Source organism: Dama dama, chromosome 11, assembly GCF_033118175.1.
Source record: "Dama dama isolate Ldn47 chromosome 11, ASM3311817v1, whole genome shotgun sequence".
NCBI classification, from domain to species: Eukaryota; Metazoa; Chordata; class Mammalia; order Artiodactyla; family Cervidae; genus Dama; species Dama dama.
The window spans coordinates 66,247,011-66,273,986 of record NC_083691.1 but is presented as its reverse complement, the minus strand read 5'-3'; the positions used below and the strand labels follow the sequence as shown (position 1 = coordinate 66,273,986).

Genomic DNA, 26,976 nt, shown 5'->3' with positions numbered 1-26,976 from the left:
AGCATTACTAAATTAGCGTTACTAATTTCCACAGCAGCCCAAGCTCAAACTTCACGGAGTCAGCTTTTATTTGCCTATTTTCTTACTGTCTCAATTATCTTTAATATTGCCTTGTAACATCTTTTGTCTTTAACAAAAGCACCTGCATACATGTGTGTGTGCCTGTGCTCAGTCATGTCTGATTCTTTATGACTCTTTGGACTGTAGCTCGCTAGGCTCCTCTGTTCATGGGATTTTTCAGGCAAGATTACTGGAGTGGGTCGCCATTTCTTCCTCCAGGGGATCTTTCTGACCCAGTGACTGAACTTGGGTCTCCTATGTCTCCAGCATTTGCAGGCAAATTCTTTACCTGTGAACCATCAGTACCTGCATATAGTAATTACTAAATATCTGTTTCATACACAAACTAGAACTTAATCACATGCCACCTTATTTTTCATTTACAATGTGCTTTTTGAAAATAAATCAGATACAACCTTCCTTATACTTCCTTTGTATCCCTGATGTTATCCAGCATAGTAGTGAACACAAAAAGCTGCTCAAAAATATTTAACTGAATTATTCACAAAACAGAAAACTCAAGAAAAGTACTGAAGATACATATTACATTTGAAATTAGCAGGTGGTAAAATTAAAGTATATCAACAATTTCCAGTTGTAAACAAACAGCACAAAAGATCTATGGATGCAAAATATTTTTTAAAAAGAAAGAAACCATGGGGAGGGAGGTGGGAAGGGGATTCAGGATGGGGAACACATGTAAACCCATGGCCGATTCATATCAATGTGTGGCAAAAACCACTACAATATTGTAAAGTAATTAGCCTCCAACTAAAATAAACAGTAAAAATAAATAAATAAATAAAAAGAAAGAAACCTAGTATTAAGAATTAAAAGAGTACCCAGAGGTACTTTCCATTTTGCCTTTTCTCTAATAATGGCAGTTTCTTGAGCTCAAGAACTCCAAACATTTTCAAAAAGTCTGATAGGAAATGTTATTAAGGCATACTTTTAATTTCTGAAAAGCTTTCCCTGATCCTTCCAATCTTAGGTATTCCACTATCAGTTGCAAGTAATATCTTTCTTCTTCAAATTCCTATAGTACAGCATTTCAGAGAAGGAAATGGCAACCCACTCCAGAATTCTTGCCTGGAGAATTCAATGGACAGAGAAGCTTGATGGGATACAGTCCATGGGGTCGTAAACAGTCGGACACGACCGAGCAACTAACTCACAAATACAGTACAACATTTAGATATATGTCTCTTTTTTGGGTACTTGTCACGAACTTTTATTACAGTTAACTCACTTATTAAAATAATTTCCCTATTAGATTGTAACCATCTTTGGTTCTTCTTTGAAAGTCTGTTGCTCTCACATACTCTAGTAAAAGTTCTCACAAAAAGCAGGTATTTAAAAAAAAAAAAGCAGGTATTTATCAATATATGTTAAAGAATGAACATATGATACAACAAGGCTAAAAATTTCAGGTGACAATAATTACAGAATTCATCATTAAGGAAAAGTTATCAGAGCAGAGATTTAGGCAAAGGTATTATAAAGGTTAGGATCACAAGTGTTGGAGTTAGACTGGGCAAGTCACCTAACTTCTCTGAACTTTAGAATCTTCATCTATAAAATGAGATTATTGTGCAGATGTACTAAAATTAAGTACACAATAAATTTACAATACAAAGCTTGACCTAAAGAGTGAGAATAAATATTTAGTTTTTAGTAAAAGGAGAACATCCTGCTGGAGTTTAGTAAAAGAAGATCCTGGCCTGGGAAGATCCTGCTGGAGAACATGCTACCCACTCCAGTATTCTTGGGCTTCCCTGGAGGCTCAGATGGTAAAGAATCTGCCTGCAATGCAGGAGACCCAGGTTCAAACCCTGGGTTGGGAAGATCCCTTGGAGAAGGGAATAGCCACCCACTCCAGTATTCTGGTCTGGAGAATTCCATGGACAGAGGAGCCTGGCAGGCTACAGTCCATAAGATTACAGAGTCTGACATGACTGAGCCACTTTTACTTTCAAAAGGAGATGACTGAAGAGATTCTTGTTTCATAGCATTAAGGAAAAAAAAAGTATAATTAAAAACAATGTGACCAAATTATACTTTCTAGATCAAAGTGAAACAATGGTGACAAAAGATCAATAAAAACAGAGAAAAGGGCTCTCTGTTCTGACAAGGGGGAGCACCCCCTGTGGACAGCCTGTGGCTGCCCAATTCTGGCCATGCCAACAAACGGAGGACTTGAGTGCTAGGATACCCACTTGAACTCCCAGTGTGAGTACTGCTGCCCGCCAGGATACATACTGAAAGTGTTTTTACTAAAACAGTAAAAAGATACTAATATAAAAAAGTAGATACAGCATATGGTTCAAGACTGACTGAAAATGAAGTGATATGAGTATCTCAGGGTAGGTTTCATATACACTAGGAATGTTTTGAAACTCAATTCTTTTCTTCCTTTGGTCTCACTGTCTTAAATTTTTTAAAAATTTAGCTGTTGCTTTAAAAAACATTTATTTCCTATATGTTCTTCTCTTTTAAAGCCATAAGAAAAGCTAAAAATTCCCATTAGAAATGAATATATTTTATAGAGCAATGAGAAAGCTTTTTATTCCAAAAACATCTCTAGAAATTTCTCCTATATAGTCTTTCATTAGTCCCAAGACTAATCAAATTCTCCATAAACAAACTCAAATCTGTCTCTCTCATGTAAATTGAACGACTGATCAAAGTTTCACAATCTCCAGAATGACAGAGTATTTTGGTCTGCTATTAAGAAAATATTACTCACCACCACATGCACTAACGTCTAGACTTCTCTAAAAATTATAAACTGCTCTTAAAGAATGCAACCAAAAAGTCTGGTGCAATTTTACTCCTTTTAAAAGCAAAGTGCTTTCTTAAAAGAGCTTATAATAATTCTTTTTTAAAAATCACACCTCATTATACTGCTACAAAAATTTGAGACCTTTTGTGGGACATTTTATTCAGAACACCTGTTATTCTCCTTTTATTAACACATTTTTTTTACAGTCTCAAAATGTGGCAATGAAACTACAAAATTAACCTTAATCAAATTCTTAAACCTTGAAAAAGCAATGGTTTTTCCAGTTACATCAACGATATTTTTAGTTTTATACTGTTGCCAGAACTCTGGTTTCATACTTGCTGCCAGAACTATAGGGATGAGTTTTTAAAAAAACACAGAAGAACAAAATCAGAGTAATTTATAAAAGGAAGGGGAAAAGAAAATCAAATGGCAATATGTTTACTTTGGGGGTCTTATGCATCCTTTCTGGTTCCTGTGTTACACAAAATACACAGTACCATGTTAACTGTCCCTAAGAAACAGACTATCAATTCTCAAAAATCTCTTAAGTTTTTTGGAAAGGAAACTTTCATAATATACTAAAAGAAATTTACAAACCTCTGAATGTTCATCTCTCTCATCTATAAGCCTTTTTAGATGCAATACCATATTTTTCAAGAGTGGTTCTATTTCCTCCTGAGACATATCAGTCACTTCCATCCATTGTAGATCAAACACATTTTCCTGATTATGGGTTACCTTTAGAAAGCAAACAAAATAAATAAATAGCTAATATTTAAAAATAAATTTTAGTACATTAAGTTAAATATTATATATCCCATATAATAAAAATATGAAAAGTAAATGTCTAAAGACATTTGAAATTAATGAATGCTGAAAAAGCTTCTACTAAAAATTATTTTCACTAAATATAATCTTTAAATGAATTTATTTTTACCTTCTAACTAAAAAATAAGATTTAATTCAAGGCATTCCTAAGGAAAGGTAATACTATTATTTCTGACAACTGCTTTAATAGAATCAATTGATCATTTCCTTAGATAAGACTAAATTAATTGTAACTGAAATCAAAAGCAAAAGTTTTTTCTAATCCCATTGCACTTTTATTCTTGAAAAGCAAAGTTTTTACAGATTCTGAGGTGACACTATCACAGCACCTTAGGAGAAAAGGACTCCTAATAAAGATTTTTAAAAGAATGGAGAAGTTATGTAAGTGAAATATTTATTTCTTGTTTTCCATTTCTCACTGTGATTCTGATATTTTGCTTTAACTTTCACAATAAACAGAAAAATAACACTTTCAAGAATGGTGGCAAATTCAGCAACTTGTGGCACTCAACATTTATTCAAAATAAAACACAAATCACAAAGCTAATGAAACATATATATAAATGGAAACTACCAACAAAACTGTATCTTATTGTATGTATACTAATATGCTTACTGTTGACAATATTACTGACAAGAAAGCAGAGTTCTATGAACATTAACTAACAGAAAAGATGACATATGGAACACAAAGTGATTTAAATAGAGAATATTTAAGTACAACTCTTCCCCCTTCCATTTCCTTAGTTCTCTCCAATCAACATGTAAAATTTAACACACCATAGTTCTAAAAACTAATAAGTACACAAGATTAAAAGCCCAAGACTAGACAGATGCAGAAATAGCAGCTTTAAAAAAAAAATCTTAACAAATATTAACTTCAATTATTTGACAGTGCACATTATGCCCTATATTTAGGTTTTACATGGATGTTACAAATCACTAATGTATTTATAACTCAAGCAATATCTTCAATAGACATTCCGCTGTGCCCATTCATTACAACAAAATCACTGGAGTGACATAATACATTACCTTAGCTCACTTTAATTTGAATTACAGGCAGTGATCCACTTTATGCTATTTCCATTCACTATATCATGCATGCTATGCTAACAAAGAAATATACATTCCTCAGATAGCACTTTCTGCCTATATCCCTATGGATAAAGTCAACAGTACATCTGTAGTCAGCACTGTGCCATTATAGATGATTCACTTAAGAAGCTATGTCTAAAGAAAAGAGGACGATTTGCCTAAAAGCAGAGTGCATCTATATTTAACTTTTATTTATTCTTGCTTAAGTTATGACTTTAAGTATTTGGGGAGATATACAAATGTAATGTATGACGAGTTTCACAAAAAACACATAAACATTTTATACAGATTATTACCTCTTGAATATGTGCGGCAACTGCTGCTTTCGTATCAAAATCTAAACCTTGAATTCTTTCAATAAATTCTTCTTTTTTCTGACACTAAGGGAAATTAATAGAACAATCACTCATACTTTATAGGGTATAGTTGTTAATATGTTGTAAATAAGTAAAAACTCATTAGGCTAAAAAGCTTGGCTATAATTAGGGTTTAAACAGCACAATGAGGGTTTTGTTTTGCATTTAAATAATCCCTCTAATATACTTATCTAATAAAAAGATTAAAATTTAGAAATATTTATTTTAAAAGTAAGGTACTGAAAATCCATATTACTTGTATGCTGAAAAGTTCTAAAGCAGGTAATCATTACACAATTCATGTGAGGTCAGTACAATATTATTATGCTAACTTTACAAACAGAGAAGTAAAGAATAAAGAACTTGTTTCAGGGAGGATAAGTTACTTGCCAAAAAACACAGTGAGTCAGTGGCAGAATTCGGAATATAGCCAAAATGCTCAGTCAGTCTTTGGCTGTCATCAAACAACACAGCCTTTCTTCTTGGAAAAAAAAATTCTAAACAATTTTTACTTCAAGCTTACAATTCATTCTCACATCTTTATCCTATCAATCTCAATGAAAGAAATCTCTTTTTGTGGCCCAGTTCAACACATATAAGATAATACAATAAATATTTGATTTGTTTCTAACACAAAGTTACCAGGGGCAAAATTTAAGAATGTATATACAAGTACACATGTAGCAAGTGGAATAAAGGCAGCAATTCTTCATTGTGTACATTTAAAAAAACTTGATATAAACTAAAAATGTTACAATGCAAACCGTATCTTTTCCTTTCCAGTCAGTACTGAATAAGAGCTTAACATGCATCTTACTGTTTTACTCTGTCTTCGCCCTACATCTCTCATACTGCAATCCAACTGTTTGTATAACTATTTTTACAGCTACCAAATGAGAAGTGCATACAAAATAGACAGCACTGCCTTGACTAGCTTAGTTGCATCTTTTGGGCCAATTACTCAACTCCTAGTGAAGGCACTAAACTCAAAAAAGAAAAATTGAGTCTTCGGTCAATAAGAAACTTAGTAAGGTTCTGATTTATACTCTACATTATAATATTCTATTTCTATTGTCACACAATTTAACTTAATTAAGCACATTTCTATCAGTGCAGAAAGTTCCTCATCCTATAAAAACAAAATCATTAGGATAATACAAAAATATTTAAAATTAAATTACAAGAAATACAAAGTTTTCAGTTTTAACGAGGAAGTCAGAGTTTTGGGGAACATGTGATAAAAGTTACCAGGTTTAAAAACAAGATTTTTGGTCTATTGACAGGAATATCTGACAGGCATAGTGAGAACAACTAACAGGCATAGTGAGGGTACCTTTGTAGCATATATAAAATAACTTCTTAGGTATGGTAATCCCAATTTTTAAATTTTATGCTTCCAAAAGTGCTGCCCAATAAATAGTTTGAGCCAATGAGCATAAATTAAATGGCAGGGTTATTAATAACTATGACTCAACGAAGAGTCATAATTCAACTGCCATACCTTTGGTTTAAATTAAGCATATACTACAGTTCCCTTTTCTAAGTCCTCGAGCCACTGTTTAAGCTCACCCTTTAACATAATCTCAACACAAATCAATCAGAATTCTTCCTTTACCCTTAAAATACCTACAATTTGTACTAAATCTCACCTCTATTCTAACTTTAGAAGTTTTAAGAAGGCTAGACTTTCTTAAAGAATAAACAGGCTAGACTTTCTTAAAGAACATAGAATGAAGTTGATAGGTTCTTGAAGGCTAGAAAAGAGATAGTACCAAGATGGAAAAGAATGAGAAGACACAAATTTTGAAATTGAAAAATCAGAATATCAGTGTTTTCCTACACAGTACTCAGAAGTTACCTATGGCTGAGTATTGAAATGTAATTAGTGCAAATGAGCAATTGAGATTGTAATTTTATTTAATTGTAATTAATTTAAGCTTAAACAGCAACATGTGGCTAGTGGCTATTCTATTGACAGTCCAGCTCTAGAGCATAAAGAGAGTCTGGTGTTAAAAACAGAACTACAAATAGTTTTACTTCCAATTATAAAGACTCGCATGAAGACTAAATAAGCATTAGCAAACTTTTTCCACTTAAAATTAAGCTCTTTTATCTTTATATACAGTTCTTAAAGTGCTATGGGCACTGAAGAGATTTCTAATTCTATTATAGTAACTGACTTCTAAGCCAGCAGATGATTGAGACTTCATAAGTTCTGCCTTTTTATCATCACTCCTCTTCCCTTCAATAACACATACACATACACGCATAAGTCATACGGATGTTTTGGGAGAGGTTTTCAGGGTACCTCTAGGGAACTTGAAAAGCCTGGGGTCTTTAAAAGCCTCAGTATTTTTTTAAAAAAGAATTAATTTTAATTAAATTAAAAAGAGTTAAATTAACATAAACATAATTTATGCTATCAGATATGACTATCTGATAGCATAAATAATATCTGAAACAAAATAACAAAAAAAGTGTTTTTCTTCAGAATCTCCTTAGGTTATACAGCTATGTTAAAATTTCTAACATGGACTCTGAACAGCAAAGGCCCATCCTTTAAGTCCTTCAGAAACTAGAGCCTCAAAAATTTACAAAATTTTATTAAAATAAAAATATGAAGTATTTTAACTTACCTGAACTGCACAACCCAGTAAAAGCAAAAGCAACTTTTTAACTTCTTCTGTGCCTTGTTCTGAAATAAAAAGAATTACTAGGTACAACATTGAACTTTAGTTCAACTGTGATAGTGGTAGAATTAACTCTAGCGATGGTATTCACAACTTGACCAAGGAATTAAGTTTCTAAGTACAGTGAATTCAAAAGAGCAGCTCTTTATGTGCACAATGTGGTAACAGCAGAAGAAATGTGCAAGGATCTCCATTTTGAAAGGCTGCAGTACAGATAAAATAGCTTTCAAAGCTCTAAGTGATAAAGGATGCTAACTACAAATCCACCACTTCTCCATAAATCATTATATTACAACAGGATACCAAATTAAGAACTGCTGCTATACAGACATGCCAGAGTCAGCCAAAACGGTCCCGAATAAGTCCAGCTTCTTTTAGGCCTATTGGTGTTTTTTTTCTAAAACACATACCTTATATGATTCATCTACCTATAAAATTCAAATGGCTTTCCACTATGTAGAGTGATAAGAATCAAAACCTTAAATGTCAGTTACAGTGAGGCTGGTAAAATAAAGGTATATAACAAGCAGGATAAAATTAATGGTCTGTAACAGAGCTGGAAAGTATATTCACTGTCCAACAGTATTCAATCCAAATGTTCTTAAAACACTGAGTCACTCCAGAATTTCACCATCAAGCCAATCTGTCTACAAATTAGTCCAAATTTTCTTTTCAAATAATTCCTCCTACTCTCCATGAAACCTTCCTAGCTAGACTGATCACCCTTCCCCAAATATGCATACATACACATGCCACTGCCATAACTTCTGTTACCCGCTCTGTCTGTCCTTCTTTGCTACCCCTCTTTCCTCTAATGAACTACTTACTAATCTAATCACAATAAGATGCACAGCTCTTACATCTCTGTAGTCTTCCTTGACCCAAATACCAGTGGTCTCCAGCCCTCACTAATTTGCCAACTTTAATCAATAGCTCCATATTTTATAAGCCTTAACATTTTTACATCTATTTTGCATTAATTATTACATGACCCAGTAATCTGTTTATCACCCACCAAAACACAAGATCCTTCAGAACATAAAACATTTTCTTTATATTCCTGGCCCCTCTAACTTGGTAAGTAAATCCTAAATATATGTGGAATTGAAAACAACTCCATTCTATACACAACACTTTTTCATTTTTTATTTGTATATTCAAACATTCCAATATGTCTCGAAAGAGCACCTAACCTCCTAATTCACCCCCATGTAATTGGGAGTTTCCTCAACAAAACCAGCTGCTTGGATTTAGTTTTTATTTTGGTTTCATCTTTGTTTTGACTGGGAATTGGAGAAGATATACTTGATTTGGGTTACATGTAGCCTGTAAGAATTAAGTCCTTTGTTGAAACTGTTAGGTAGCTGTTAATTTTCCCAATTGTTCAAAACTTAAAACCCTGAACATATCACAATTAAAATCTGGTAAAGGGCAGAAACTTTGAAGAAAATAATTTAAATGATCTAAGAAACTATTTCTCATCTTCTTTCCACTCAAAAGTAGTTTAATTAAACTAGAAAATGTATGTGCATGCTCAGTCATGTCCAACTCTTTGTGGCCCCATGGACTATAGCTTGCCAGGCTCCTCTCTCCATGGGATTTTCCAGGCAAGAATACTGGAGTGGGTTACCATTTCCTCTTCCAGGGGACCTTCCCGACCCAGGGACAGAATTGTTCTCTTGCTTCGGCAGGTGGATTCTTTACCACTAGCACCACTTGGGAACCAATCAGTAAAACCTTAGATTCAAACAACTCTGGCAATGGTGCACGTGTGCTAGTAAGTCCCATTCGACTTTGCAATTCTATGGACTGTAGTCCACCAGGCTCGTCTGTCCATGGGATTCTCCAGACAAGAATATTAGAGTGTGCTACCTTTCATTCTCCAGGGCATCTTTCCCACCCAGTGATCAAACCCTCATCTCTTACATCTCCAGCATTGACAGGCATGTTCTTTACCACTAACGCCACCTGGGAAGCCCAAAGCAAATACCCGAACAGTCAACAGAATCCTAGAAGTCATTTCAAAATCACTTCTTTTCAAAGCTTACATTTTTCTAAGCTTTTAACTACTGTACTTAATTTCCATACTTATCTTTAAGGCACTAAAAATCATCACAGAAAAGTATCAATTTGGTAGAGTCAGAAAAACACTGGACTTAGTGATGTTTGTCTGATTCCGCAACAACTTACAAATATTCTGTTCATTTTCTCTCTATAGAATGGATTATCACCTCCAACTTTCCCTACAGACTGACGAAAAACGTAGTGTGTTAATGGAAATAAGCAAGATCTTAGTAAGCATTACAATATTACACAAAGATGATATTATCTTTATTATCAAAGTATGCTAATTTTAATACTTACCAGAAAAGGGATTTTTGCCAATGATTAAGACATTTGGCAATGACATCATGATCAACTGCTGCAAAGTCTCCTATAAAAAGATACACAAAGGTTGCTGTCTGGGTAAGCTGACAGGGTAATTACTCAACAAGCTATGACTTACTATTTGCACATCTCTTAGGCATGCTATACCTACACTGCTGCTGCTGCTAAGTCGCTTCAGTCGTGTCCGACTCTGTGTGACCCATAGACGGCAGCCCACCAGGCTCCCCATCCCTGGGATTCTCCAGGCAAGAACACTGGAGTGGGTTGCCATTTCCTTCTCCAGTGCATGAAAGTGAAAAGTGAAAGTGAAGTTGCTCAGTTGTGTCTGACTCTTAGCGACCCCATGGACTGCAGCCCACCAGGCTCCTCCATCCATGGGATTTTCCTGGCAAGAGCACTGGAGTGGGTTCCCATTGCCTTCTCCTATACCTACACTGGTATACTGCAATTAAAAAGCTTACAAAATGTGAAAAAAAGGTAACCAAAGTCTTAAATCTTTTGTAATGATAAGTTAATGACTTAAATAACTAAAAGTGTACGATGTCCATAAAACAAAAATGTCCAAGTTGAACTGAATGTTAGGTATTAGATAATTAAACAAGCTTCTTCAATAAAAATTCAGGTATGTGTGCTTTTTGTTGTTTGGTTTTTTTACTACTTCTAAGAGAACCAAAAAAATCAACCGATAGTAAAATTAAGAAAGCTAGTTAGTTCATTAAAAATCCTATCTTACGATCATTTTCATAAAAGTGAATGATTCTTCCTAAGTGAATCACTATTTATCTCCTATCAAAAACAGACGTTTCACTCCCTTTGACTTCTGTCAAACCTTTTGTGACAAGAATATATACAAACTTCTATGGCAGAGAATGATTCAGAAAGAACTGAATGCTTCCCAACAACTCTTTTTATTTATATGCCCAGGATGCATCTTCTGTTCTTTGAGCAAATGAAGGAACACACCATGTCTATCATTATAACCACCACCAATGACACACTGCAAAGGGTCTGGGAAGAAAGAGACTAGAGATCGATCACTGCAATGTGGTAACACTGAATCTCTGCAATATTAGATATTAATAAGTGCTTAACTATTGGGCTTTCACTACACATTCAGACATACTAGCTGCTACAGAATAATTTTTTGTTATTTCTTTCTGAATCATTCTTTAATACTACAACAAACAAGCAAATAACCATGAAAACCTAATTTGTATTGCTTTTAAAAAACTGTGCGATTCTATATCTACAAGTGTTTTCTTATAGTGAGAGAATAGCATGATCCCAGAGGCTAGTTAGAATTGATCTTTTATCTCTAATTTGTGACAAATATGTATTAGAAAGTTATAAAAAATTTTCTTCAGTATTATATTCACTAGTTCTTAAAAAAACTAACACCAAAAATATGCACACATTTAAAGAAAGGTAAACATTTAGCATATGCTGAACACAATAAAGAATACAGTTAAAAATATTATGTAAATATTGTTAATAATATTTTAAATAAGTGTCAAAAACTGCTACAATCACTTGCTCCAACAGATGATACTAAGTTTGGGAGTATTTAATAAGTGAATTTTCAAGTTAAATGCAAGGTATCTCAAGATAAAATATGCTATAGCCAAGTATGTAACAGCTAAATGGACTTTAATAAATGTCAAATTAATTGTAATTTTTAGTTTCCTTGTTCTCATTTTTATCTCGTTTTTTATGATTTTGTTGAGTATGTAGTTCTAGAATCCTTTTTGTTCTTTTAGAGAGAGAAGGTAAAAACCTGCAAAACACTGAGAGAAAAGTAATTATTAACCTATAACTACATACCCAACAAAACTATCTTTTAAGAACAAGGATGAAATAAAGGCATTTTCAGACAAACACTGATAAACATTACTATCAACAAGCCTTTTCCACACAAAACAACTAAAGGATGTACTTCAATAAGAAAGTAGTATCAAAGGCAGATTTGCGATACAACAGAAAACTATGTAGAGGAAAAACAGGAAAATACAGGACTTGATCTAAAAGAACACTGATTTGATTTATTTAACAGTATGCTCAATATTTAATTAATGGGGTTTAAAAAGAGAACTAAAATACAAGACAAGAAGAGCTTAAAAACTGTTAACAGGAAATGGCTAAAATAAGGCAAATTGGAAGTGGTCAAATAGGAGATGGCAAGAGGGAACACCGACATTCTAGGAATCAGTGAACTAAGATGGACTGGAATGGGTGAATTTAACTCAGATGACCATCATACCTACTACTGTGGGCAGGAATCCCTTAGAAGAAATGGAGTAGCCATTATAGTCATCAAAAGAGTCTGAAATGCAGTACTTGGATGCAATCTCAAAAACGACAAGATGATCTCTATTCATTTCCAAGGCAAACCATTCAGTATCACGGTAATCCAAGTCTATGCCCTGACCAGTAACACTGAAAAGCTGAAGTGGAACGGTTCTATGAAGACCAACAAGACCTTCTAGAAGTAACACCCAAAAAAGATTGTCCTTTTCATTATAGGGGACTGGAATGCAAAAGTAGGAAGTCAAGAAAACACCTGGAGTAACAGGCAAATTTGGCCTTGGAGTACAGAATGAAGCAGGGAAAAGGCTAATAGAGTTCTGCCAAGAGAACACACTGGTCATAGTAAACACCCCCTTCCAACAACACAAGAGAAGACTCTACACATGGACGTCAGCAAATGGTCAACACCAAAATCAGATTAATTACGTTCTTTGCAGCCAAAGATGGAGAAGCTCTATATAGTCAGCAAAAACAAGACCGGGAGCAGACTGTGGCTCAGATCATGAACTCCTTATTGCCAAATTCAAACTTAAATTGAAGAAAGTGAGGAAAACCACTAGACCATTCAGGTATAACCTAAATCAAATCCCTTATGACTATACAGTGGAAGTGAGAAATAGATTTAAGGGACTAGATCTGATAGAGTGCCTGATGAACTATGGACGGAGGTTCGTGACTTTGTACAGGAGACAGGGATCAAGACCAACCCCAAGAAAAAGAAATGCAAAAAAGCAAAATGGCTGTCTGAGGAGGCCTTACAAATAGCTGTGAAAAGAGAAGCAAAAAGCAAAGAAGAAAAGGAAAGATATACCCATTTGAATGCAGAGTTCAAAAGAACAGCAAGTAGAGAAAAGAAAGCCTTCCTCAGCGATCAATGCAAAGAAAGAGAGGAAAACAACAGAACAGGAAAGACTAGAGATCTCTTCAAGAAAATCTGAGATACCAAGGGAACATTTCATGCAAAGATGGGCTCATTAAAGGACTGAAATGGTAGGGACCTAACAGAAGATATTAAGAAGAGAATACACAGAAACTGTACAAAAAAGATCTTCACGACCCAGATAATCACGATGGTGTGATCACTCATCTAGAGCGAGACATCAGGGAATGTGAAGTCAAGTGGGCCTATTTCAAATCCTGAAAGATGACGCTGCGAAAGTGTTGCACTCAATATGCCAGCAAATATGGAAAACTCAGCAGTGGCCACAGGACTGGAAAAGGTCAGTTTTCATTCCAATCCCAAAGAAAGACAATGACAAAGAATGCTCAAACTACCAAACAATTGTACTCATCTCACATGCTAGTAAGTAATGCTCAAAATTCTCCAAGCCAGGCTTCAGCAATACATGAACTGTGAACTTCCAGATGTTCAAGCTGGTTTTAGAAAAGGCAGAGGAACCAGAGATTAAATTGCCAACATCTGCTGGATCATCGAAAAAGCAAGAGAGTTCCAGAAAAACATCTATTTCTGCTTTATTGATTATGCCAAAGCATTCGACTGTGTGGATCACAATAAACTGTGGAAAATTCTGAAAGAGATGGGAATACCAGACCACCTGACCTGCCTCTTGAGAAACCTATATGCAGGTCAGGAAGCAACAGTTAGAACTGGACATGGAACAACAGACTGGTTCCAAATAGGAAAAGGAGTACATCAAGGCTGTATACTGTCACTCTGCTTGTTTAACTTATATGCAGAGTACATCATGAGAAACATTGGGCTGGAGGAAGCACAAGCTGGAATCAAGATTGCCAGGAGAAATATCAATAACCTCAGATATGCAGATGACACCACCCTTATGGGAGAAAGTGAAGAAGAACTAAAGAACCTCTTGATGAAAGTGAAAGAGGAGAGTGAAAAAGTTGGCTTAAAGCTCAACATTCAGAAAACTAAGATCATGGCATCCAGTCCCATCACTTCATGGCAAATAGATGAAGAAACAGTGGAAACAGTGGCTGACTTTATTTTGGGGGGCTCTAAAATCACTGCAGATGGTGATTGCAGCCATGAAATTAAAAGATGCTTTCTCCTGGGAAGAAAAGTTATGACCAACCTAGACAGCATATTAAAAAGTAGAGACATTACTTTGCCAACAAATGTCTGTATCATCAAGGCTGTGGTTTTTCTAGTGGTCATGTATGGATGTGAGATTTGGACTATAAAGAGAGCTAAGCGCCAAAGAATTGATGCTTTTGAACTGTGCTGTTGGAGAAGACTCTTGAGAGTCCCTTGGACTGCAAGGAGGTCCAACCAGTCCCTCCTAAAGGAGATCAGTCCTGGGTGTTCATTGGAAGGACTGATGTTGAAGCTGAAACTCCAATACTTTGGCCACCTGATGTGAAGAGCTGACTCATTTGAAAAGACCCTGATGTTGAGAAAGATTGAGGGCAGGAGGAGAAGGGGACGACAGAGGATGAGATGGTTGGATTTCATTACCGACTCAATGGACATGGGTCTGGGTGGACTTGGGTAGTTGGTGATGGACAGGGAGGCCTGCCATGCTGCAGTTCAGGGAGTCGCAAAGAATCGGACACAACTGAGCAACTGAAATGAACTGAACTACGGTCATAATACTATTGCATAAAAAGAGTAAGCTACTGATTACTTTTGGCTTTTGCTACGAAAAGAATAAAAGGTACAATTTCAAGAGCAGTTTCCCAAAAAAACCGAAGTAGGGTGAAAAATTTTAAACCAGTAGACAGAAAAACATGTAGAAACAATTATAAATGCTATAATTTTTCCAGAATTATAAAACAATGCTAAACTCATTTGCAGCTGAAGTGTTTCATTATACAAATTATCAGGAAATTTAAAAAATCATAAAACAATAATTATTTGTAAATTTTATAATTATGAAGTACATGTTTGTATCTTTAACACTGCATAACAAACAAACTGTGTTATGACTACTCTACCTCCAACAAATAGACCAATACCTGGCATAATAATAAGCCTTTAGTATATATTAGGTGACTAATACTAAACAACACAAAAATGTGAATATGCAAGCAGTTACTAAAATATTAGATTAAAAAAAAGAACTACTTACCTGGTAATAAAATTTTATCTGTCTCACCAAAATGGACAGATTATGAATTCTAAGTGAAGCATCATTGTTGACTTTTTTATTTACTCTCTGACTCTCTGATTTAGGATTACTGTAAGAAATTAAAAAAAAAAAAAAAACTTTAAAAATTATATTGAAATATACCTATCAATTTATAGACAACAAAAAATAATCATATAATACATCTTTTCTATAAACAAACTGTGTATTCATCTTCATTGACAGATGATCCAAAAAGACATATTATTTTGACATGTATTTTGTGGTTTTAATTAATATAAATGCATCTGATATTTCACAGACAGTGGTAAAATATAAGTCAGATGTTGCACTTCATTCTCATTTTGTCTCTTCATCTTTCCTGAAATGAATAACATTTTATTTCCTTTGAATATATATACTTCCACCACCCAATATAAATCTATTTAAATCAATAATGTAAATTTGGACTAATAATAAATGTTGTATCTTCTCACTGAAAAACGAGGACTATACTTGAGCAGGCAATGTCCCAGAGAAATTAAAGAGTGAAGTGAGGACACAAAATATCACTTTCATCTTGGATAAACTTTGTAGATTTAATAAAAGTGAAGGACTGAAAGATTGTGAAGTAGCATAAGCTGAAGAAGAATAAAAGGTAGGACATGGTTAAGAAAGAAATTCAATGACACCAAAAGCAAAGGCAATAAAAGCAAAAATAAACAGGCGTGACTACATCATACTAAAAAGCTTCTGGAGAGCAAAGGATACAGTAAAAAAATGATAAGGTAAATAACTGAATGGGAGAAAATATGTACAAATCATTTATTTAACAGGGTTAATGTTCAAAATATACAAAGTACTCATACACCTCACTAGTGAAAATGATTTTAAAATAGGTAGAGGAACTGAATAGGCATTTTTCAAAAAAAAAAAAAGAAAAACACCATACAGATGGTCAATGGGTATATGAAAAGGTGCTCAACATCACAAGAATCAGGAAAATGCAAGTCAGAACTACAAAGAAGTATTACCTCATACCTGTTGGAATCACAGCCATTAAAAGACAAGAGATAAGGGTAGGTGAGGATGCGGAGAAATGACCCCTTGTGCACTGCTGTTGCAAATACATTGGTGCAAAAACTATGAAAGTTCCTCAAAAGCTTAAAAACAGAACTACCATATGATCTAGCAATTCCATTTCTGGGTATAAAAACCAAAGGAATAAAAACAAGATCTCAAAGAGATAATGGTGCTCCCATATTCACTGCAGCATTATTTACAATAGCCAAGATACAGAAACAACCCAAACGTCCTACAACAGATAAGTGGATTAAAAACATATGAAATACACACACACAGACACACACAGGTACATACACAGATAGAGGGACTTCCCAGGTGGTACTAGTGGTAAAGAGCCTCCCTGCCAATGCGGGAGACTTAAGAGACACAGGTTCAATCCATGGGTCAGGAAGACTCCCTGGAGGAGAACACGGCATCCCACTCCAGTATTCTTGCGAGGAGAATCCCATGGACAGAGGAGCCTGGAAGGCTACGGTCCATGTGGTCGAAGAGTCGGACAAGACTGAGGTGACTTAGCATGCACACAGATAGCATATTATTCAGACATAAGAAAGAAGGAAATCCTGCCATTTGTGAAAATATGGATGAAACCTGAGGGGGCCATGCTAAGTGAAATAACCTAGAAAGAGATAGAAAAATACTGTATATTCTTCTTTATATGTTAAATATAAAAAAAAAGTCAAACTCATACAGAGTGAAGTAAGTCAGAAAGAGAAACACAAATCGACATATATATAGAATTTAGAAAGACAGTAACAATGATCCTACATGCTGAGCAGCAAAAGAGACACAGATGTAAAGAACAGACTTTTGGACTCTGTGGGAGAAGGCGAGGGCGGGATGATTTGAGAGAATAACACTGGAATGTGTATATTACCATATGTAAAATAGATGACCAGTGCCAAGTTCGATGCATGAAGCAGGGCACCCAAGCCAGTGCTCTGGGACAACCTGCAGGGACAGGGTGGGGAGGGAGGTTCGAGCAGGGTTGGGAATGGGGGGACACGTGTACACCCTTGGGTTGACCCATGTCGATGTGTGGCAAAAACCTTCACAATACTGTAAAGTAATTATCCTCCAATTAAAATAAATAATTTTTAAAAGAATGTCAAATTCATAGAAATAGTAGAAAAACACTTGCCAGCATCTGGGAACGGGAGAACTGGGTGTAAAGAGGGAGAGGCTGGTAAAAGTGTATAAAATTTCAGCTATAAGATGAATAAGGCCTGAAGATGTAATGAAAAACATGGTAACCACTATATTAAATAATTGAAATTTGCTAAGAGTGTGGAACTTAAATGTTCTGACACACAGTTAAAAATGTGAGGTGAGGGATGTATTAATTAATTAGATGGTGGGAATCCATTCACATGTACACATACATAAAGCCACCGCTATGTACACTTTAAATAATTACAATTTTGTCAACTATATGTCAATAAAGGTGAAGAAAATAAAAATTTTTAATTACAGTTGTTCTTTTTTTTAAGAATAGGAAATTTAAGTAAAAGGGGGGGCATAAGAATGGAAGGGTATAAGTTAATGCCAGAACATTAGCGAAGATCTAGTTCCTCATTAGGACAAGGAGGTCAAGCTAGAAAAAGACATTGCCAGGTGAAATGTCCTTATGCAAGGGCTGAGTGGGTATTATCATAAAGCAGGAATCTAACAAGCTGCTGGGACAGAGTACTAACCCATGATTACAGACGAAGTGCAGGCACCTCCACACGAGAATGCAGAGAAGGCTGACGCTTACCCGACAGAGAACAGGAACTGAACGGACACTTCTCACTCCTTAATCCCTCCCTTTTTAACACAGTCTGTTGTACTCCTGATGCCTTCAGTTCCTTCCCTAGACAGCACCCTACGGTGCTTTATTTCAGCAATTCTTTTGTGGGTTACATTTATCAATATTTACCATATCAGAAAATAAAATTTCACATTTGTTTACTTATTGACTCATTAAAAAAATAATAAACTGATTATATGCTTATAAACACCAAACCAAAAAAAATTTATTGAGAAGACTGGCACTGTTTTACTATTTTTACAAATCTAATATCTAGCTTAATGTTAAAAAAAAGGGGAGGGCTGATGTTCATCTTCGCTTCTGCATTCTATCTACTGTTTGTGTTATTTTGGTTCATTTATACGAAGAAATAAGGGGCTTCCCCAGTGGCTCAGTGGTAAAGAATTCACCTGTCAAAGCAGGAGACATGGGTTTGATCCCTGGTACGGGAAGATCCCACATGCTGCAGAGCAACTAAGCCCATGTGCCACAACTACTGAGCTCAGTTTAAGGGAATTAAAAAACTGAAATTTTCAGAAAAGAAAACCAGAGACAAGGAAGCTATACAAACCAAGGGCTCCCAAAATATGCCCTTAAGATTTTGACTAAATACTAAGTTGTACATATGTACCCTAAAACTCCAGGAGGCTGAACAGAGGACAAGTACAGAAAAGCTGGAAACTAGATAACACCAAAAGCTCACAGAGTGCAAAGAGAAATTTAAGTTCTGACCAGTCTGAATAAATACCTAGAGCATCAGTAGAGTCCTCAGGAGAATCATCTCTTGCAACTAAACTAGCAGTTGAGTAAAAGCTATTCCAGAAGCTCCTTAGAAAGCTTTGCAAACAAGCATTGAAAGGCTCAAGCTGGGAATTCTCTGGCAGTCCAGTGGTTAGGAATCTGCGCTTCCACTACAAGGAACAAAGGACTGAACCCTGGTTAGAGAACTCAGATCCCGCAGGCCATGTGGTGTGGCAAGAAAAAAAAGAAAGAAAAGAAAGGATCAAATTGATTGCAAGTAACTTGAAAATCTGCCAAAACAAACCTCATCACTGTTTAAAGAACAAGATCTAGACACCACCATGTAATAATCACAATGTCCAACATAAAGTAAAAAATTACTAGACATGCAAGGAAGCAAAACAAATAAATAAATAATGTGATTTGTGAACAGGAAAGAAAATGGAAACAGTTAATAGAAACAGACCCAGAAATTAAGAGACCAAGGAAACAGCAAACAAGGATTTCAAAAGAGCTACTATGAATATACTAAAGAACTTTTAAAAAATAAACATTATGTGAAAAAAAAATTTAACTTTCTAAAAACCCAAATGGAACTTATAAGGCTAAAAAATATAATATCTGAAATGAAAAATTTATTGCATGTGTGTAATAGAAGATAAGAAACTATTACAAAAGATCAGTGAATTTGAAGATACAGGAAAAAAAAAATCTCAAAAAACACAGGGGGGAAAAAAAAAACACCACCTGAAATTAACAAAGGAGACTAAAGGAGCTAAGGGGCAACAGATTAACAAAGAAGATGCATGGACAGCACAGTTTTTTTCCTAAACCACTTGAGAATAAACTGCTGACCTGATACCCAAGAGTCCACACATATTTTAGTATTTACCTTGTACAAACACATGTAACTATCAAAATTGGGAAATTAACAGTCATATAATTACTATCATCCAATCTTTAGAATCCATTCAAGTTTGCTCCAATTAATCAATGGATTTATAGGAAAAGGATCTAGCTCAAAACCACACTTTGCATTCAGTATTCTGAATTACAATCTTTAGTCTCTTTCAGTTGGAACAGTTTCTATCTTTCCTTGAAATTCATGACCTATGTACTTTAAAAGGTTATAGTCCAGTTATAGGCCAATTTTTTATAGAATGTCCTTCTATTGGGTTTCTCTGATTAAACTGTATACTGCTCTTAATTAAGTTCAGGTTACATATCTTTGACAGGGGAAATATAGAAGAGATGCTCTGATCTTCTCAGTGCATGCTAAGAGGAGGTACCTGATTTCACTTTATCCCATTACTGATAATATTCACTTTTATCACTTAATTAAATTGGTATCTGCCAGTTTTCTCCATGACAGTCACTATTTTCCTTTTGAAATTATTTTGTGAAGACATACTTTGAAACTATGTCAATAATCTGATTTACATCTATCTTCAATTTATGTATTTGTTTACATCAGTATACACTTATGATTCCCCATAATTATCAGTGATCATAATCTATTAATATATAATTTCTTTTATAACTATCATAGATTGCCTTTTCATTTTGTTGACTGTTTCTTTAATTGCGCATAAATTTCTTAGCTTAATGTAGTCCTAATTACCTATTTTTGCTTTTGTTGCTGTGCTTGGGGATCATATCCATTGATATGATCCACTTTTAATTTTTACTAAAAATTTTTACTACAAAACCACTTTTTAATTTTCTCTAGGAAGGGCTTTTATTAGCTATATTCAAATTCCTTCCAGTTTTTGCTGTTAATGTGAATGTAATTTTTTAAAACATATTTGCTAGTAGATTACTACTGATAAGTAAATAGTCAATTTTTGTTTATTTCTCTTATCTTTAGAAATCCTGTTTGTTGGTGCTCTTACAGGTTCTCTAGAATGTAATTTATAGTTTTTCCATAATCAATTATCCCAACACTAATTACTAAAGAGTTTATTGTTTTCCACTGATCTCTATGATTATACCAGATTTCCATATAAGTGTGCATGTAAGTGTGGCTATACTTTTGGCATCTATTCTGTTTCTTTAACCCATCTGTCTATTCCTGGGTCATTAAAACCCTTTAAATATCGCTATGGCTTTACTGCGATCTTGCTTCTATTAGAGCAAGTCCTTCTCCTTTGCTTTTGTTTTGTAAATCGTCCTGCTTGGTCACACTTGCTGCTCTTTTCTGTGAGTTTTAGGATATTTATTAAGATTCTATGAAAACGCTTGTTGAGATTTATGAGGATTTTATTAATAAACTAATTTGATAAAACTAATTTGAAACATTCACATTAGTAAAATTTTAAAATTTATGCACAATTGTATTTACATTTAAGTAGGCTTTATTTTTTCCCTTGGGATTTTGTTTGTGAAATGGATTTGTTTTCTATCACACCGTCTTCTTGGTTACTGCTAGTGTGTAACAGGAAAACTGCAGTCTGTGTATATTACACTTCTGCTTAACCACCTTTTAAAATTTAGTTTATTCAGTTCATTTTCTTGGATTTTCTAGGTGAAAAAATGAAGCAAATGATAATTTATCTCCTTTCCAAACGTACATCTCGTTTCTGTTTTTTTACTTACTGTATTAACAAATAATAATGGAGATAAGAACTATCCTTATTTTGTTCTCAAATTTCATGAGACTGCTTTTAATGTTTTGCCATAAATACATAATGTTCACTGTAATTTTCTGATCAACCTCCTCCTTCAAGTTAAGTTCCCTCCTAATCCTATTTAATATCTTAATCGGTGAATTTCTCAAACATCTACTCCCATGTGATTCTTCTCATTTAATGTGTTAATGTAGTGAATATTACACTGTTATATCTTTAACACTGAACTGTCCTCACAACCCCAGACTATTACTCCTTCAGCCCCCTATATGTAACTACTATTCCCGTGTTGGTACATCATTCTCTCACAGGCCTTCCAATACTAATCGCCTTTGTGCCTTTCACTCTCTCACCAGAATGTAAGCTCCCTGACAGCAGGGCCCTTATCTTATTATTCTCTAAAATTAGCATAAATCCTAGGCAAATGTTTGAGTAGATAAAAAGAATAAATGATCTGAGACCAAGCAAAGAGTTTTAAAAATTGTTGCTTACTATTAAAGAGTTATGAGATGACATTCTCCAAGCTAAAGTCATTTGGCAGACCCGAGTAACACTCCCTACTAAGGTTTGTGTCCCAAAGATCAGCTGAATAACAGAGTTCTAAACCACAATTTGAGACATACAGAACAAGCAAGAATAACAGAAACGTAAGTTAAATCTGACTTGTGACTGACTTATACTTAAAGCAAATAATGAACAATGAATAGCCCAAAGCAAATGGGTGTGTAAGTGGAAAAGTAGGTCTCTTAGGTAAAGGTACCAACCAGAACTAGTCACCCACAAAAATAAGGAGACTATATTTCAGAAGTCAGATCACGTATCATGGCAGACAAAAGATAAACAGCAGTAAGGTCAGGTCAAAAAAAATTCAGACAGCTGAAGGGAAATTCCTGTTTTATGTAACTAACTTGGTATCCTTCCTGTCAGTAAGTTACATACTGTACATACATACTGTAGCTATATTACTTAATGTATAGAGCTTAGTTTAGTCAAGCTATCATTGTGGAGAAAAGTACATCTGTAATTGGGAAAAGACAGCAGGAATAACTCTAGTAAAAATGTTAGGTATACTACAGATACATAAATTTCCTTTGTAATCACATTCAGTAAGAATCTTTTCTCTCTAGTCTTCTTTCATGTTTTATTTCTGTTTTCCTTATTCTGTATTTGAATTCTATTAAATAACCTCTCACCTTCTGTCCTAAATGATAACATTAAGACCCAAAAAATACTTTAGAGATTATCTAGTTTCACTATAAATCAGAAAATTGAAGTCCAAAGTAGTAATTTGCCTAGGCTCTCACAGATTCTTCCCTTTATTCTCTTTCAATCTTTTCTCTTATTCAAGAAAACAAAGACAATACCAATAGAAAATGGTTTTGGCAATGTCATCTATAAAATCCATGTGTACAATAAATCATTGCTTTTTTGTTTGTGCATATTCCTAATTGTTTTCATAGTGATTAATTAAACTAAAGAAGATTCATTTCCTTCCCCTCTCCAGTTCATTACAGTACTTACTATTTTATTTAAAAATCTAGGTATTTAATTCAGATGAAAAATATTTAAGAAATTTTATTTTACTAGTACTACTGAAGGGAGAAGGCAATGGCAACCCACTCCAGTACTCTTGCCTGGTAAATCTCATGGACGAAGGAGCCTGGTAGACTGTAGTCCATGGGGTCGCTAAGAGTCGGACACAACTGAGCGACTTCACTTTCACTCACTGGAGAAGGAAATGGCAACCCACTCCAGTGTTCTTACCTGGAGAATCCCAGGGACGGGGGAGCCTGGTGGGTTGCTGTCTCTGGGGTCGCACAGAGTCAGACACGACTGAAGCGACTTAGCAGCAGCAGCAGTACTACTGAAGAGGTATGTAAACCAAAAATCCCACAAATTTTATAGTACAAGACCACTGTTACATGCCAATACATAATTCAGATTGTACTGTAGAATAGATGCATAATATTCCAATAAACACATGTGATTTCATTCCCACTTTAACTAATTTTATAATATAAATATTATCTTTGCCTTCACAGAGTTGTTACCAAGTTTCTCTGTGTTCTTAGAGTGCTTTTTAAACTTAAGTCTTAAAGTTTGTGTTAAAATTTTATGTCCAACATTACTCATATGATATTTCAAAATTTATTAAACTGCCAGAAAGGCCTATAGTCTCCTTTGCATAAAGCTCTTCTCTAAGAATTAGCAAGTTTTAAGAGTTTAGAATTTTGGTTTGCTCAAATTTAAGAAATTATTGCAGAAAAAAATATATAAGTTCTGTATCGTTTCTTCAGCCTCTGAGAAAGACTGTGTATAACAATTAAAACAATTCTGAATATAAAGAGCAGGAACTGTCCAGTTTTTATACACTAAGTATAGAAAATGAAATTATTTTAGAAATCTAGGAAAATAGGAAATATGCAATTAAGATATGTTAGAGAAAGTATTTTGAAAAATTTACAGAAAGTACTTCAACACCTAAAGTTAACCTCACTTTCAACAGGGGTCTTAAAAGACAGGGCAATGAAAGTTTTCTAGTGGCTTTATGTTTATAGATATTTGCTATGATTAACATGGGATTTGAGGGGATTTCTAGACAATTAGTAGATCCTACAAGATACTAGAATAAGTAGATCTAGTAGACTCATGAGCAATTTCAATAGAACAGTGCAATTCTTTGGTAAGAATTGGCTGATACCTAGGTACTCAAGACCTCAATTTCAGTTTCTAATCTACACTATACCTCTGGGGAGTTGTTTTAGTAATCAGTCAAGTCCCTACTGATTTAGAATCATTGGATATTCCATCACAGTCCACCCATAAAGTTCTGAACTGGAGACGGGGTTAACTGCTAAGCACTCTAGGCATGGAGTGAAAGCAATAAACTTTCAATTACAAGGCTTGGGTTTCCCATTTGATTCTGGTTAATTTGAGTTAGTATCATACTGACATATGTTAGGACCCTGAAAACAGGCCTTTTGACCCTAAGAACATCAACTCTTTATGTGAGAGGTCTTCTCTCAGGTGAAACTGCCTGAAAAGTCTTAATCTCAATTCCCGTGAAAAGCTATTGAACATTTAAGGATGGATCTACTGAAAATAATGCAATTTAAGAAAATCAGTAACTTTAGGAAAAGTAGTATTTTTTTTTAAAAAAGAAAAATATAATAAGAATATGCTACCTGGTTCTGAAGGAAACATTACATATGAATATTGATTACTGATTTAACTTGCAATAAATTAGAAGGATAGTTTAAGAAAATAAACAGATGGGACATTAAAAAAAAGCTAAAATCTCACCTACCATTATCAGGATGTTAGTAGATAATGTCTGAAAGGGATAAATCAAGAAATACTAGGGTAAAAAGTAAAAAAAAAAAAAAAGAAATACTAGAGTAAGTATATTCTCACTACATCTGGGGACAAGCGACAAAGGAAACTACTTTTTTAAAAAAGTTAAAAGTTTTATTCTGGGCAACAGAAATTAAATGTGACTAAGTTAGGGCAGAGATTGTAGTTTTTCACTGTGAACCTTTTGGTATTAACTAATTCTTTTAACCATGTAGAACACTCTTTTAAAGAGGGAAAAGACACAAAAAAATGCTGTTTCATGAAACTTGTTTATTTACTTTTAGGAAAAAATATGAGGTCATAGACGTGGCACTCAATGCTAGAGATTCAGAGTCACAAGATGTGTGATACTATGCATAAACATAAGGAAATAAAACAATATAAAACATTTCTTCTGTAAAAAGTATGCATTCTATGAAAGACAGAAAGGACTCCACTCCCACTGTATATTTTAAGGTTTATTTCTTTACAGGATACAGGGTCACAGTGTAGCAATTTAAACATACTTAGTATAAGTCCAGAAATCTCTAAAAAGAAACTGGAGTCTATTCAGTATTCTAAAATCCTGTTTTTCTTTCATGTTTAATACTTAAAATACTAAACAAAGATTAATTCAGAAAAAGTCATAATTAACGAAGTTTTAAGTTTTTGAAGGCACACCTTAAAAAAAAAAGACTATCTTTGAAAAAACCTTTTTCTAAAATAAAAGATGAGCTGTTGAATGATACACACATAATATGTGAGGAAGTACCTCTCTAACCATACACAGCTATCTCTAAGTCAACATAATTTCAAATAGTCCATTTCTTCCTATAAGATGAAAATTGAGAGAGGCAAATAGCCTAGCAATATAAATAGAGCTCAAATCTGTCCAGCCACAAGTTAAATTCAACATGGCAGTAAAAGACTGCCTCAAGCAATTTCACATTTATAAATGACCTACTTATGACAAGATACATTAATTTCAGTAAATAGGCTATAGTATTATCTGTCACTGCATACAGTAATTTTTAAATTAGAGTAAAAGAGGAAGGAAAAATTAACAATTCTGCAACTAATATTCTAAGATTTGGTCCTTATGTAATGAAGGATTTTATCTTTATTTATTCATTGACTAATATCTATGAAAAAGAGAAATCTGATAGTTTTAATGGCTTTATGCTCTTCTACCCAGACTGCAAACCTGTTATGTATCCTCTTGGACCATCTGTTTAGTGTTGGTGCCTAACAACTACATGTGCTCATGTTTTTGACAATGCCATTCTAATTTAAAGCTAGTTGTACATAGGGCTTTCTTTTTTTTTAATTTTGAGATATTTCACATAAAACATAAATGAATAGTATTTACATGTCATCTTGAAACATTCTGAAATAACTAATTTGCATATCTAATTTCAAATGTAAATATACCAGGATGATAGCTTTATGAAATATTAAGTGGAAAAATATCATTACATTTAGGGTTATCCAAGTAGTAAGGTATCAGGGAACTAAGTGGTTCTAAAAAAAAGTATCCCTTCACCTTAGCATCTCCCCCTTCTCACAAACTCAATCATAATGCATGATGGCCAATAATAAAATGTCATATTAATATAATCTTTTATATATCTATAAAAAATTTTCACCTTTTAACTAATTTGATCTTCACAATAACTAAACAGTCATTCTTGGAGAGGTATATGACACACAATTACCTCACTGAGATTATGGACACAGCCCCAACCATCTTCATGTATTAAAACACTCATAATTTAAGATAGAGAATTTAAGATTCAAAAGCTGAAGAAATATCTGACATTTTCTAGTTAGCCCTAGACTGAGCT

At 34.3% G+C, this 26,976-nt stretch overlaps 1 protein-coding gene across 3 annotated transcripts in view; it reads right to left on the bottom strand.

The window, feature by feature from the left end:
- The window catches only part of CCDC88A (coiled-coil domain containing 88A), a 112,080-nt gene that overhangs the window by 68,384 nt on the left and 16,720 nt on the right, over nucleotides 1-26,976 (bottom strand). For all 3 annotated transcript variants that reach the window (XM_061155416.1, XM_061155417.1, XM_061155418.1), the window contains exons 3-7: nucleotides 15,560-15,668; nucleotides 10,182-10,251; nucleotides 7,764-7,822; nucleotides 5,068-5,151; nucleotides 3,443-3,583 (exon numbers count right to left, since the gene is read on the bottom strand). In XM_061155416.1, coding sequence (XP_061011399.1) covers nucleotides 3,443-3,583; nucleotides 5,068-5,151; nucleotides 7,764-7,822; nucleotides 10,182-10,251; nucleotides 15,560-15,668 — 463 coding nt within the window. The remainder of the gene's footprint in view (nucleotides 1-3,442; nucleotides 3,584-5,067; nucleotides 5,152-7,763; nucleotides 7,823-10,181; nucleotides 10,252-15,559; nucleotides 15,669-26,976) is intronic.